The sequence below is a fragment of the Elaeis guineensis genome, chromosome 11 (genome assembly GCF_000442705.2).
Source record: "Elaeis guineensis isolate ETL-2024a chromosome 11, EG11, whole genome shotgun sequence".
Lineage (NCBI taxonomy): Eukaryota > Viridiplantae > Streptophyta > Magnoliopsida > Arecales > Arecaceae > Elaeis > Elaeis guineensis.
Genome location: NC_026003.2, coordinates 117,632,767 through 117,646,293, shown reverse-complemented (window position 1 = coordinate 117,646,293; position 13,527 = coordinate 117,632,767). Strand labels below are relative to the sequence as shown.

The 13,527-nt window shown below is 34.9% G+C and overlaps 1 protein-coding gene across 2 annotated transcripts; it reads left to right on the top strand.

Annotated features, from left to right (window-relative positions):
* The first annotated feature begins 521 nt into the window (after positions 1-521).
* LOC105053905 (E3 ubiquitin-protein ligase BOI) lies at positions 522-2,314 on the top strand. 2 transcript variants are annotated; one of them, XM_010935243.4, is made up of 4 exons: positions 522-822; positions 923-1,008; positions 1,130-1,485; positions 1,566-2,314. In XM_010935243.4, the coding sequence occupies exons 1-4, from the start codon at positions 773-775 to the stop codon at positions 2,082-2,084; spliced, it is 1,011 nt and encodes a 336-aa protein (XP_010933545.1). In that variant the 5' UTR covers positions 522-772; the 3' UTR covers positions 2,085-2,314. The 2 variants fall into 2 exon arrangements, with proteins under 2 accessions (XP_010933545.1, XP_010933546.1); XM_010935244.4 differs by having other exon boundaries at positions 561-822; positions 1,098-1,485.
* The last annotated feature ends 11,213 nt before the right edge of the window (positions 2,315-13,527 follow it).

Sequence of the window (13,527 nt, the reverse complement as noted above, 5' to 3'; positions counted from 1 at the left end):
TCACTCCTAAGATTTTTTGATTTTCTAAGATAAAAAAAAGAAGAGAGAGAGGAGCTGCTGGGAGGTTTGAACCAACCTGCAGCTCTAAGAGAGAAGAAAAACAATAGTAACAAAATAATGAAAGAAAAAAAAGAAAACTAAAGAATGGTCAGCCAGCCAGCATGCACCCCATTCATCTCCCTACTCCCCCACATGCCCCATACTCATTATTATATATATATATATACATATATAATTATAGTATTCCAGTTTTTAAAACTAAATCCAAACTAAATCACAATCTCCAATTAAGGAAAGTGGATTTATTATTCCAACCAAAAGAAAATTATGTGGTTATGGGTAGTAACCTCCCACCTTCCCCTTCACAAAAAGCCCACCCGTCTTTTTTTTTCTCTGGTGGTCTCGTCCCGTGTGCGTGAGAAGCGCGTGCAAAGAGAGAGCGCATTAAGAAGGCCGTCTCTGGTTGGACTGATTCGTTCGTTTCGAGCGACTCTCTCTCTGTCTCCCTCTCGCTCTCTCCTTCGCTTTCGGTTTTTTTTCTACGTCGAGCGGGCGAGAGAAAACAAGAGCCGAGAACGAGGGGTAACAAGTAGTCTCCTCTCCTTTGGCCTCTTTGGCTTCGCCTTCGATTCCTCCACCGTTTCTTTCTCCCCCTGCTTTATTCCCCCACCCGCTCTGCTCTAAGGAATCCGCCTCTTTGCTTCTTTCCCCACCTCTCGCTCTCTCCCTCCCTTTCTCTCTCTATATCCCGTTTTCTTCTGTGGGATTCGCAATGGCGGTTCAAGCGCAGTATCCTTCCAACGTTCTACTTCTCGGCACCAGGTGTGTGCTCGCGGTTTCAATTCTTTCCCGTTTTGTGGATTTCTTCAGCAAAGCTTGAGTTTTTGGGAATTTTTCTGAGTGGTTCTCTGGTTTGATGCAGAGGTGAGCAGGAGAGGAAGGAAATGGATTATCCCCAGGACCATCCCGGGTTCCTCGATCAATCCGCAGTGTTCTTCTCCGATGGAGGTGAGATAAAGATGGCATCTTTGCCTCTGTTTTATATTTGTTTTTTTGTTCTTTCTTTTCTATTGTTTGTTTCTTCGGCGGCGTCTCAGAGAAGATTGGGTTGCTTGGTTTCGTGGGGCAGTGAATGGGAATCCCAGGAAGAGGGGAAGAGAGATCGCTGCGGTTCCAATGGCGGCCCCGTCGCAGCAGCAACACCCGATGAGCCTCTTCTCGGTGCAATCCCAGCCTTGTTCGACGCCTCTTCCTCCCCCGACCGTCATAAGCCTCGCCCAGCTCCAGAGCCAGACACCACCCCTCGTCTCCACCGGCCTCCGGTTGGCCTTCGAAGACCAACAGCAGCAGCACCAGGAGCAGAACCAGAACCAATACAATCTCTTACTCTCCTCTTCTTCACCCTTCTCCTCCTTCCTCTCAGAAGAACTCGCTGCCGAAATCAACCGACAGAAGGACGAAATCGAGCAATTCCTCCACGCCCAGGTAGTTACACTTCTCTCCGGGCTTTTCCTCTCTCTTCTACATTAGAAACAGAATTAAAAATCGAATTTTTATTGTGGCAGGGAGAGCAACTGCGGCGGGCGTTGGCGGAGAGGCGGCAGAGGCACTACCGGGCGCTGCTGGGCGCCGCGGAGTCGTCGGCGGCGCGGAGGCTACGAGAGAAGGAGGCGGAGTTGGAGCGGGCAGCGCGGCGGAGAGCCGAGCTCGAGGACCGCCTTGCCCGCCTGAGGACCGAGTCGATGGCGTGGCAGGCCAAGGCCATGGCCGAGCAGGCCGCGGCCGCTACCCTCCACGCCCAGCTCCAGCAGGCCGCTGCCGCTGCCGCCGCGGCCCCGCCCCAGGGAAAGGCAGAGTGCGGTGGCGAGTCGCCGGCGGAAGACGCTGAGTCGGCCCACGTCGACCCGGACAGGGTCGAGCCAGAGCGGGCGTGCCGCGCGTGCCGGTACCGGCCGGTCTCTGTGGTGCTCCTCCCCTGCCGCCACCTCTGCCTCTGCTCCGCCTGCGACGCCGCCGCCGCCAGCGACGCCTGCCCCGTCTGCCGCTGTCCCCGCACCGGAAGCGTCCAAGTCTTCCTCTCTTGAGACACCACGAGTCCCGTCACCGGTCCTCCATCACCAGCCGTCCAGGACGACTGAAAGAAAAAAGAAAAATAAAAAAATTAGAACTAGTAGAGAGAAAAAAGCGAAGTGAAGAAGAAAAGAATTCTCTTTACTGTTTTGAGATTGAGATGAGCAGTAATCCATCTCCTTTTTTTTTTTTTTCTGTTTTGGAAAGATTAAATTTATATATTAATTCTTTTATTGGATGTAAATGTGATGAAGGTAAGCGTACCCGCGTTTAACCTATATCCTCCATACTTTACGCTTGAGGTGGTGATGCGAGTAGCATTTAGCGGGCATGCGGCCGGAATGGGCGGTGACCACACCATACGTGCGGTGCGGTTAAGATGCCGAGCCGCGCCGGCGATCCGTGCGTTCGGTTGTTCGCAAGCGGAACGGAGATGGCGACACGATAGAGCGGGTGCCGTACTCGCGCCCCGTGGTCCGGTTTCGCAGGGCGGGGATACACCGGTACGTGGTGCGGTTGGCGGGAGAAGTGGGGCGAGTATGGACCGTCTGATGGCGATCCAACGCATGGACAGGGAGGGATGGATGTCGGTCATTTATCCCACAGGGCACCGTATCCGCCGGACGTTTAATGGGGTTGTTGTCCTTGTTTATTGTGCACGTTCACACGTGTTCTGCCTCGAAGGAAGGAGACAACGAACCTAATAAAAGCACAATGGGCCGGTCTAACCTGGCTTGGGCTCGGACAAATTTTATGATGGGCCGAAGGTGAGCATCTGGAATTGGGATGGGACTACATGCGTTGTGAACTTGGAAAGGGCTGAAGCTAGATGATGAAGGCTGTATGCATTTGTATTATAACTTGCAAGTGGGTGACTTCATGTCAGTGGTTGGATGGTGGAATTGATGGTGGGGTTCATGGCTGAGGGATGGTAGTGGAGGTGTTAATGGTAGCGACGCTGGATTTGGTCGTGGTGTTGGGATAACGATGGCGAGGGTCATGAAGTTAATAGTGCTTGAGGTTGTGATTACTGGTGCTAATTATGATGGTGGTTGTAGTGGCAGCAAGATATGTAGTGCGAAAGGAAATGGTGATGGTCATCTTGGTGCGAGATGAGTAGTAAATTTTCTTTCTATAGGTTTGATTTTCCTTCAGTTCCAGTAAGTTTTCTTCGTTAATCAGTAATTTAGTTTATACTTACACACAGAATAAAACTAATATAAGATTTTTTTTTTTTTTTTCAAGATTGATATAGTCATGAGAAGATCTACAATGGAAAAGGGACAGACTAAAGGTATGGACTTAAAAGGTCTCTTATTTATCATGAGCTCCCTCTATGGATCCATTTCGTTCATCTAAAATCCTCCTTTTCGACAATAATTAGCCACAAAAATAAGAAATTAGCATAAGAAAACGACCACATTAGAAAAAGTTTCCATTTTGTTGGATAACATTTTGAGTATGTGAGATGTCCATGGAAACAGATATAGGTGGGCCAAAACTAACAACATTCCATGGTAGCCCATGGCCTAAATACCGTGCACATGAAAACATATTATTGGTGAAGCAACCAAGCATCCACCTAAAACTTTCTGGTAGATGAGCAAATCAAACTTTCGAAGAACTAAAAGAAAACTTCCAAATTTGTTCATGATTTCTGGGGTCGATAGATCTGCTAGCTATAAGATAGTGGTGAACAATGGCAACCATAAAACCTTGTTGGTGAGTCAAATCTAAAAGCCAGGGGCTGCGATTCAAACATGGTCCCTACAAAAGAGATGGCATGGTGTGGTGTGGGGACTCCATTAGTCATCAACCAAGGTAAAAAAAGACATTGTGAGTTGGAGTCTGATTGATAAGTTACCAAATGGCATTGGTTACTATTTATTTGTGGGTACATACGAGTAAATTTAGCCTATATCTTATCATTTTTGTTCCTATCTTAATGGAATCCTGTGCCTCTCGATCACTATCTTCTAAGTTAGCTTGTCAAAGTTGTCCAAGGCTTTGCTTGCTCTTTCTTCAAGATGTGGGTTCCAAAAGGATAAGCTTCAGAAAATTTAGAAAAAAAAAAGGGAAGTACTAGCTCATTACATTCAATTTACCTATAGTGCTCCTATTCATGATGCATTTTAAATTAAAGAAACATTTACCAATGATAATAATATGAGCATCAATTTTTTTTTTTTTGAACATTATCTTCCGGTTGGAGCAGAAAAAGAAAAAGTGGATTGGGCACATACATGCACATCAAAGGAGATATGGATAGATGTAATCTCCCATCTAAATATAGATTTTCACAACAACTATGTATAGAATTCTTTGTTTATTTCCCATAGGATGTGAGTATATCTAATCATTTTAAAATATGGGAAATGACACAATAACTCATCCAAGCCCAGGAGTGTGTGTAGACTTTAATTTATTGATTGATTGATTTTTTTAATGGGTGCGGTGGAAGACAGTCAAAGATGTAGCTGCTCACATAGGTTTTTATGTCAATATTTCTAGTTTTGCACAGAGCTTGGTTTTTGAAAATTTGCTTAAGAAGATGACAAAGACAATAACAACAACAACAAAACATGATTAATATTTTCTTCGGTGCATTTTTTTTGAAAAAATTATACTTTGCTATCGAAGTTATCCTTGTTCTTGTGATTTCATTGCCACAAAAAAAAAAGGGGGGCCATTCATTAGGAAATACCCAAATATTTATAGGATGAATATTCCAACTTCCAAAATGATCAAGATGTTTGACACCTAGATAGCAAAGTAACCATATGTTCTATGAGACATAATTGGATAAACCCCAAGACATTGGTTGAAAAAACCATTATATTATCTCAGTTATCTAGATAAATTCAGGCTCTCTCTTCTTTCTTTCTTTTTCTTCTGATATGCGTGCATAGACCTTCAATTGCGCATTAGAGGTAAAGTCGGACATGCAAATTGATGAAACATGCATGCTAAGTGTTCTACATCATTCTCCTTATCCCTAGCTGTTATGCCTTTATACAATCTCTTAATGCACCTAAGGTTTATTTTTCTAATTGTTTAGAAGATATTGGTTATGACAAATCGTGAGTTAGTGTTATTACGATAATTTTGAGCAAAATTATGAGAAAGTATTGCAGCCAAGATTAATGATATCCAGACCCATGGACACATACTAGGACTGGTAAATCAGCCAAAAAGAGAGATGCTCAAGTTCCAAGGGTCAAGGAAGTTTGATCTTGTTCCGGGACTTTGACCAATACCCTCCCCACCTTGGTGCCAGGAATGGTAAGACCTTGAATCCTATCAAGATATGCTACCAATGTTGAGTTAATGTTAAATTGTGGTATGTTTGTGATGCAAAACGTAGTGCTTGTGGAGCTATTAAAAAGATGGTGTGAATGCTCCCTGCAATGATGCATGGATTGGTTGATACTATTTTCCCCTCACAAGAAGAATCTCAAAAAAGTCAAGCAGTCATCAGTTGAGATGAATGAAGAGAACGATGTGCCATGCCTAAGGGGCAAAGATGAGGGCACATTGTGTATGTAGATAGATTCCTTTATGAATTATTGTGCTTTGACAAGTGAAAGGGTAATTTTCTTAATCAATACTATAAAGAAGAATAAAAATGGGAAATATATCTTTTATTTGATTTGGAGAAACTTAATTAACACCACCCTTCTCTTAATTCAAGCCTCTTTACAAGTAGATTTTTAGTCAATTTACTACTCTACGTCCTTCCTATGTGGGAGTCATTCAACATGATACAACAGTGACTTGACTCCACCATGTTGGAGTCAATTGATTTCAACCTCATATCATGATGATGTGACCAGTGGCAAAGTTAGTGAATTGTCACTCAAATATTAGGTGAATTGAAGCCTTTGTTTTGTTTTGAAGTTGAAGTAGAGAACCGGCTATTTGTTGCAAATGGAAGTCAATTCAGCATATAATTAAATCTTAACACCATGTCTTTTGGAAGAATAGAGGGCAAACATAGAAGAAGAATAGCAGATATGCTCACTTTGAAGTGGTGGGAAATGTGAGGTAGCATGCAACCTGAAAAATAAAAAATAAAATAAAATAAAATAGAGGAAGCTTCTCTTATGAATATGGTCCTTGGGCAGAGATTAATGATGTTATATCTATATGATAAATATACTTGTCTCATATACTTGGAGCAGTTTGTATCCTTATCTATTTGAAGGCCACAAGCATAGTCCCATTAAGATCCTTCAAATCTTGAGAGTATAACCTTGGCTTCTTCATGATGCAATAACATGATAAGACATGCATGATATGTTACTATAATTAAACAAATTAGATAGTGGTTAATTACTTCTTTGAATAGCTAATGATGTTTAATATTCTCCGATGGGTTCAAAAAACTTGAAGATTACTCACTTCTGGCACAATTCCTTTCTTTAAAGAGATATATACTTAAATCGATAAATTGCAAGTTACTGCTTATAACCTCCATTCTATTATGAGTTTTGTAGGATGGCCACTCATTACCCACATGCATGATAGATTATATACCATGAGTAATTCTTTATACACTACATTCGGTGTAGAAAAAATGCACCGTCTCACCTAATTGGGTCATGTAGCCACTGCTTTCCAACATGCATTTAATGCCTGCAAATCCACTTGTTCGTTTGAAATTTTGAATGATGAAAATACATCTCTTCTTCTAAAAAAATAATGACATCCTATGACGATATTATGACATCATACAGTCAAATTATAACTTTTTGCATATAGGATGTCATAAGAAAAGGAGAGGCATTTTCGTCATTTAAAAAAATCATAAATTTTTAATGACGAAAATGCTCTTCTTTTGTTATGACTTCTGAAAAAATAAATTATGACATCCTATATTCAGGAAGTCATAATTTGATCATAGATTATCATAATATGATTATATAATGCCATAACTTTTTCAGAAGAGGATGGACATTTTTATCATTCAAAATTTTAAATGAAAAAATAAAATGATAGGTACTATATATGCTATTAAATACGCATTGAAAAGTGATAGCAACGTGCTCTAATGTGGTTGGATGATGCGCTCCATGTTAATTTTATTACACCGCACATGGTGCATAAAGACTTTCTCTATGCATTATATGGCATGTCTTAAGATGTCAAAAGAACTCTAATTTTGATCCACCAAGGATGCATTTTCATAGTACAAACCATTTTCATCAAAAATGAATTAACAAGCAGAGAAGGAACTCTTCAATACATAGCTCTTCTATTTTCATATATTGAATTCGTGTTGGTTATGAAAAATGAAAAAGTTTTTATGACCACTCTGCATGCCAAAAGCATGGTTTGGGCCATCTTTCCAAGATCAGAAGGCCAAGTGAATTTTTTTTTAAAGTAAAAATATTACATAAACTTATCACTAGAAGAAATGCTAGTAAATGGAAGAAAGGAGCAGACACGGATTGTGATGTAAGTTTCAGCATATTAGATCGTGTGGCTTGGAGTAAAACATGGGATCTAATAATGAGTTCTTTTCCTAAGTAATACAAAAAAAAAAATTATATAAATAATTCAAACTTTAACTTATTTACCAGTTTGATGCAAAAATCATAAAACGCCATTTTGAATGGCATTTTATCATGACCACATCACCCCCCATTTTCCACGTAGACGCCGTTCAAAAAAAAAATAGAAAACATTATTTTTAATGGCATTTTCTAATTTTTTTCCAAAAAAAAGAAAAAATGGAAAAAAAAATAAAATTTATAATTTTAAATTTATAAATAAAAATTTATAAATAAATAAAAAATTTAATTTTGAATGAATTTTAAAATATAAAAATTTAAATTTTTAATTCAAATAAAAAAAAATTTAAATTATTTTCTTCTTTTCAAATTAATTTTTTTTAAAAAATATCTAAACAAAAATCTTAAAAATTTAAAAAATTAAAAATATCATAGAAAAATAAAAAATGAGAAAGAAATATGAAAAAAATAAAAATTATAATTTTGAATTTAAAAAAATAAAAATTTTAATTTTAATTCAAATAAAAAAATCATTTCAAATTCTTCCCCATTTCAAATTAATTTTAAAAAAAAAGATGTTCAAAAAAATAAAAAAATAAAAAGTGCCATAAAAAAGTCAAAAATTTTAAAAAATCAAAAAAAATAAAAATTATAATTTAAATTTTAAAAAAAATAAAATTTTTATTTTAATTAAAATAAAAAATATCATTTCAAATTACTTTCCCCATTTCAAAATAAATTATTTAAAAAATATTCCAAACAAATAAAAAAAATATCCTAAAAAAATTTCATAAAAATAGAAAAAATTAGAAAAAAATAGAAAAATTTTATAATTATAATTTTAAATTAAAAAAAATAAATTTTTAATTTGAATTCAATTTTGATAAAAGAAAAAAATGCCATAAAAAAGTGAAAAAAAAGGAAAAAATGTGAAAAAAATTATAAATTAAAAATTAAAAAAAATAAGAATTTAACTTTAATTCAAATAAAAAAATATTATTTTAAATTATTTTCTCCATTTCAAATTATTTTTTTAAAAAAATATCTGAAGAAAAGAAAAAATTGGTGTAAAAAAATAAAAACACCATAAAAAAAAGAAAAAAGGGAAAAGAATAGAATTGAAAAAAATAAAAATTCTAATTCTAATTCAAAAACAAAATTTATAATTTTGAATTTTAAGAAATAAAAATTTTAATTATAATTCAAATAAAAAACATTATTTCAAATAACTAAATTAATTTAAATTTAATTTTTTAAAAAATATTCTAAATAAAGGAAAAAATACCAAAAAAAATACCAAAAAGATAAAAATGAGAGAAAATTATAATTATAATTTGAAATTATAAAAATTTTAATTTGAATTCCAAAAAAAATGCCATAAAAGAAGTGAATAAAAGGGAAAAAATGGTAAAAAATAAAAATTATAATTATAAATTAAAAAAAAATAACTTTAATTCAAATAAAAAATTATCATTCAAATTACCATCTCTATTTTTAATTAATTTTATTTATTAAAAAATCACATAAAAATAACTAAAGAAATTAAAAAAAATTACTTCGTCTATGACGATCTGATGCTGACTTCTGGAGGACAGAGGACATCCCACATAGAGTGCTGGATTATTTACGATATCTTGGATTCTATGGAGTATATCGGATCGATCGTATACAGATGGACATTGATCTTATTACTGCTTTGCTTGAGAGATGGTGTCCAGAGACACCCACATTTCATCTTCCATTTGGTGAGACGACCATCACTTTACAGGATGTCAGCATCCTTACTGGACTACCAGTTGATGGCGATCCAGTTATCGGAGTTGATCTCACGCTTACCATTCCGGAGTGGCAGGCTTTGTGCTTGCGATTGCTAGAGTTTGAGCCCAACGCACATTTTTTCGATCATTCACGACTCAGGATTGAGTGTTTGGATGATCGTTATCAACATTTTCATATTGCGGATGATGCACCAGAGGAGATGGTGCAGCAGTATATTAGGGGTCAGGTGCTGCGATTATTAGGTAGTGTCCTGTTACCCAATACTTCATCGAATAAGATGAAGTTGATGTTTTTGCCATTATTAGAGGATTTAGACTTCGCTCGTAGACTCAGTTGGGGCAGTGCAGTATTAGCTTGTCTATACAGAGCTATGTGTCGGGGTTCTTATGCTGATCATAGTGAGATTGATGGTTATCTTGTATTATTACAGGTATATGAATTATAAATTTTTATTTTTAATATTCATATTTCACATTGGGTATATCATGTATGATTTTTTTGAAATTTACAGATTTGGGTATGGGAGCGTATGCCAACTATCAGTCCATTACGACGCCAGTTGCTCGAGATGCCATCAGAGCAGCATGATCCTGATATTCCATTCAGACTAGACGGACTATTGGGATATAAGTATAAAAATATTATTTTTATTATTTAAAACTTACTGTTTTAAATTCGATAAAATTTATTTAACATAAGTAGATTGTGAAACAAATGGAACGTTGTATTCAACGTTCATCACGTATCGACGAGAGTGGCACGGGTTTATAGGTGCCAGTTGGATATATTAGTTGATATATATAGACGGATAAATTTTAAATTTTTTACAAATATCATTTTACAGTTGTCATAATCTATTAAAATTTTAGCTTACTAATTTTTTTTATTTTAACTCTATCAGTTTTTGTGGAAGCCATATACCGATGAGATTTTGGCTATATTGCCGCAGGTGTGTACAGTTGGACATGACATATGGACTGCTAGGATGCCACTTATTTGTTTTGATGTGGTAGAGTGGCATCTTTCTGATCATGTCCTGCGGCAGTTTGGTCAGATTCAGGGCATCCCAGAACAGTTTGATACCAGCCAGGGACTTCATCGTATTGATCGACGAGGTAGAGCTCGTATTAACTGGCGTATCAGACATGCAGCGTATATCGATATTTGGGATGCACGTCGAGATCACATTGTTCATTGTGATCCCATTTTGAGAGGCCGTTCATATACCGATGACTACATGGCTTGATTTTTTAGTATTACAGTGCGAGTCATTGGACAGTCTCGGTATGCAGTTTCCGAGTCAGTATATTGATTGTTTTATTTTTATTTTGCAGACTGATTCTATTTTGGGTCTTGTGTTGGATGCTCATCATGCTTTATCTACGATTGATGAGGATGAACGGATTCGGATACTGTATGAGATAGAGAGAACAAGTTCTGAAATATTGGTGGTGATTGGTGTTAATCCATATTGCTGTGCGCCTTGGTATAGAGCAGCCAATGCATCAGATATGAGATATACGCCGTCATCATATGTTCCACGTATGCCATCACCGCATATTCTGCAGATGTCATCATTAGACGCTGCACAGATACCATCATCTTTTGATCCACAGATGGCAGCACCTTTTTCTTTCTACATCCTCCAGATGACATCATCGAGTATCAATTGGCCACATGAATATGATATTTTCTTTTCAGGCCCATCCGTGTATCCAATTGAGAGGGTTAAGCGAGTCGTTCAGTCCGTAGATGATCCAACAGCATCAGTTATTCCTGAGCAGCATGACCAGCAGACCTCCTCCACTGATATAAGAGAGGAGCCGTCACAGTAGGAGCAGGAGCAGCCGGCGAGGACCTTCCTGAGAAGGTTCAAGCGACCACGGGCACCACGACGTCTTTGTGGGACTTAGTCTTTTTTAGATTTGTACTTAGTATTTTTGTAACATTTATTATACTATTTTTTGTACGCTTGACATTTTTATTCTATTTAATATTATTAAATATTGAATAGATATTATGCTTTGTGGATATGGATACACATACTCGAATGTGTTTCAGAATATTAGGAGGAAAAAAGTTATGCTAAAAGGGCTATAAAAATTATAACGTAAAGTTATGCTAAAGTTATTTCAAGTGAGGGACATTTTCTCATTTTTTTCTCATTTTTTACTTCTTTATTTGAAATATTTTTTTAAAAAAATAATTTGAAATAAAAAAAATAATTTGAAATAATATTTTTTATTTTAAATAAAATTAAAAATTTTATTTTTTTAAATTAAAAATTATAATTTTTATTTTTTTATTTTTTAAAATATTTTACTTTTTTATGCTATTTTTTTATTTTTTTATTTTTTTACATATTTTTTTAAAAAAATTAATTTGAAATGGGGAAAGTAATTTGAAATGATGGTTTTTATTTGAATTAAAATTAAAATTTTTATTTTTTTATATTCAAAATTATAATTTTTTATTTTTTTTCTCATTTTTTATTCATTTTTTTATGGTATTCTTTATTTTTTAAATTTTTTAAGATATTTTTTTAAAAAATTTAATTTTAAATGAATAAAATAATTTAGAATTATTTTTTATTTTAATTAAAATTTAAAATTCTATTTTTTAAAATATATTAAAAATTGATATTTTTTTTATATTTTTTTCTTCTTTTATGATATTTTTTTAAAAAAATTAATTTGAAAAGGAGATTGTAATTTGAAATGATGATTTTTATTTGAATTAAAATTAAAATTTTTATTTTCTTAAAATTTTGAATTATAATTTTTATTTTTTTTTTATTTTTTTATGATATTTTTTATTTTTTTTACAATAATTTTTTTCATATATTTTTTAAAAAGATAATTTGAAATAAAAAATTAATTTTTATTTTTATCAAAATCATAATTTCTATTTTTTAAAAAATTTAAGATTTTTATTTTTATTTTTTAAATTTTTTTTTGAAAAAATTTAAAAGCACCAAATAATATGATATTTTTAAAAACGTCATTTGGAATGGCGTTTCTAAAAATACCATATTAAATGATATTTTTTTTTAAAAAAAAAATTCACATGATTTATGTGAAAAATTGGGGTGGATGACGTGGATCATAAAATGCTATTCAAAATGATATTTTATTATTTTTACATTAAATCGATAAATAAATTTAAATTTATATTATTTATATAAATAATTTTTTTTAATATTATTTTGAAAAAGCACTGTCTAATAATCCACCAGTATATAATAGGATCCTACAATGTGACACGACTCATGATGTAAGATATTGGGTTACATCCATGTCATCTTATGGATAGAACTTTGACAACACACAGAAAAGGACCATGTCTATCTTCAGCATTGTAAACAGTACGTGCCCATAAACTTCATGCAGAGAGAGAGAGAGAGAGAGAGAGAGAGAGAGAGAGGGGGTGAAATATCGACTATCATGTGACACAACCAGTGATCTCTTCTTGCAACAATAGATTGTCATGCCTAACTACCGATCAGGACCATTAATGCGCAAAATAAGTTGGCCAAATTGAGAAAGCCACTTCAAAAGGGCAACTAGAAATGAGATTTGGTGAAATCAAACTTCATCCTCTTTTTATGGATTGTTATTGATTCTTGTATCATTATTCCCATTTAAAATTTTTCATATATATAGAAAAATCAATAATGCAGCTTACTGAATGGTGCCTTATATAAGTCAATCATATAGAATTGACACCGGGAGATTCCAGGACACAACTTTCTTGCTCTATTGTTAAATATTTTATTGGTTATTCTCACGCACGTATTTGTTTGATTTAATTTATCCATTTTATCCAAAAAAAAAAAAGAGCAGAAGACCTGGGATATAATGAGCTAACAGGCATTTTTTTGAGAAATTTTATTGCAAAGCCCATTTAAAACAGATTGCTATCGAAAAGATCGATAAGCTTAGGATTGATAATTCGTGTTCATGAGTCATAAACGGATCGTATCGATCTGAAGATATAGCACAAGTTAACTCAATCCGTACATGATCTATTTAATTAAACGGATCGATATGTGAAACATGAACACCACGTGAATATACATGGGTTGACATGATATAACCCGTCTAACACGATTAATAATCATATTGGCGGGTCAAATGGATACACGACCCACCTAATGACCCATCTA

Coding starts and splice junctions, on each gene's coding strand:
- LOC105053905 (XM_010935243.4), top strand. CDS start 773: ATGGCGGTTCAAGCGCAGTATCCTTCCAACGTTCTACTTCTCGGCACC. Junction 823..922: donor GTTCTACTTCTCGGCACCAG/GTGTGTGCTCGC, acceptor GGTTTGATGCAG/AGGTGAGCAGGAGAGGAAGG. Junction 1,009..1,129: donor AGTGTTCTTCTCCGATGGAG/GTGAGATAAAGA, acceptor TTCGTGGGGCAG/TGAATGGGAATCCCAGGAAG.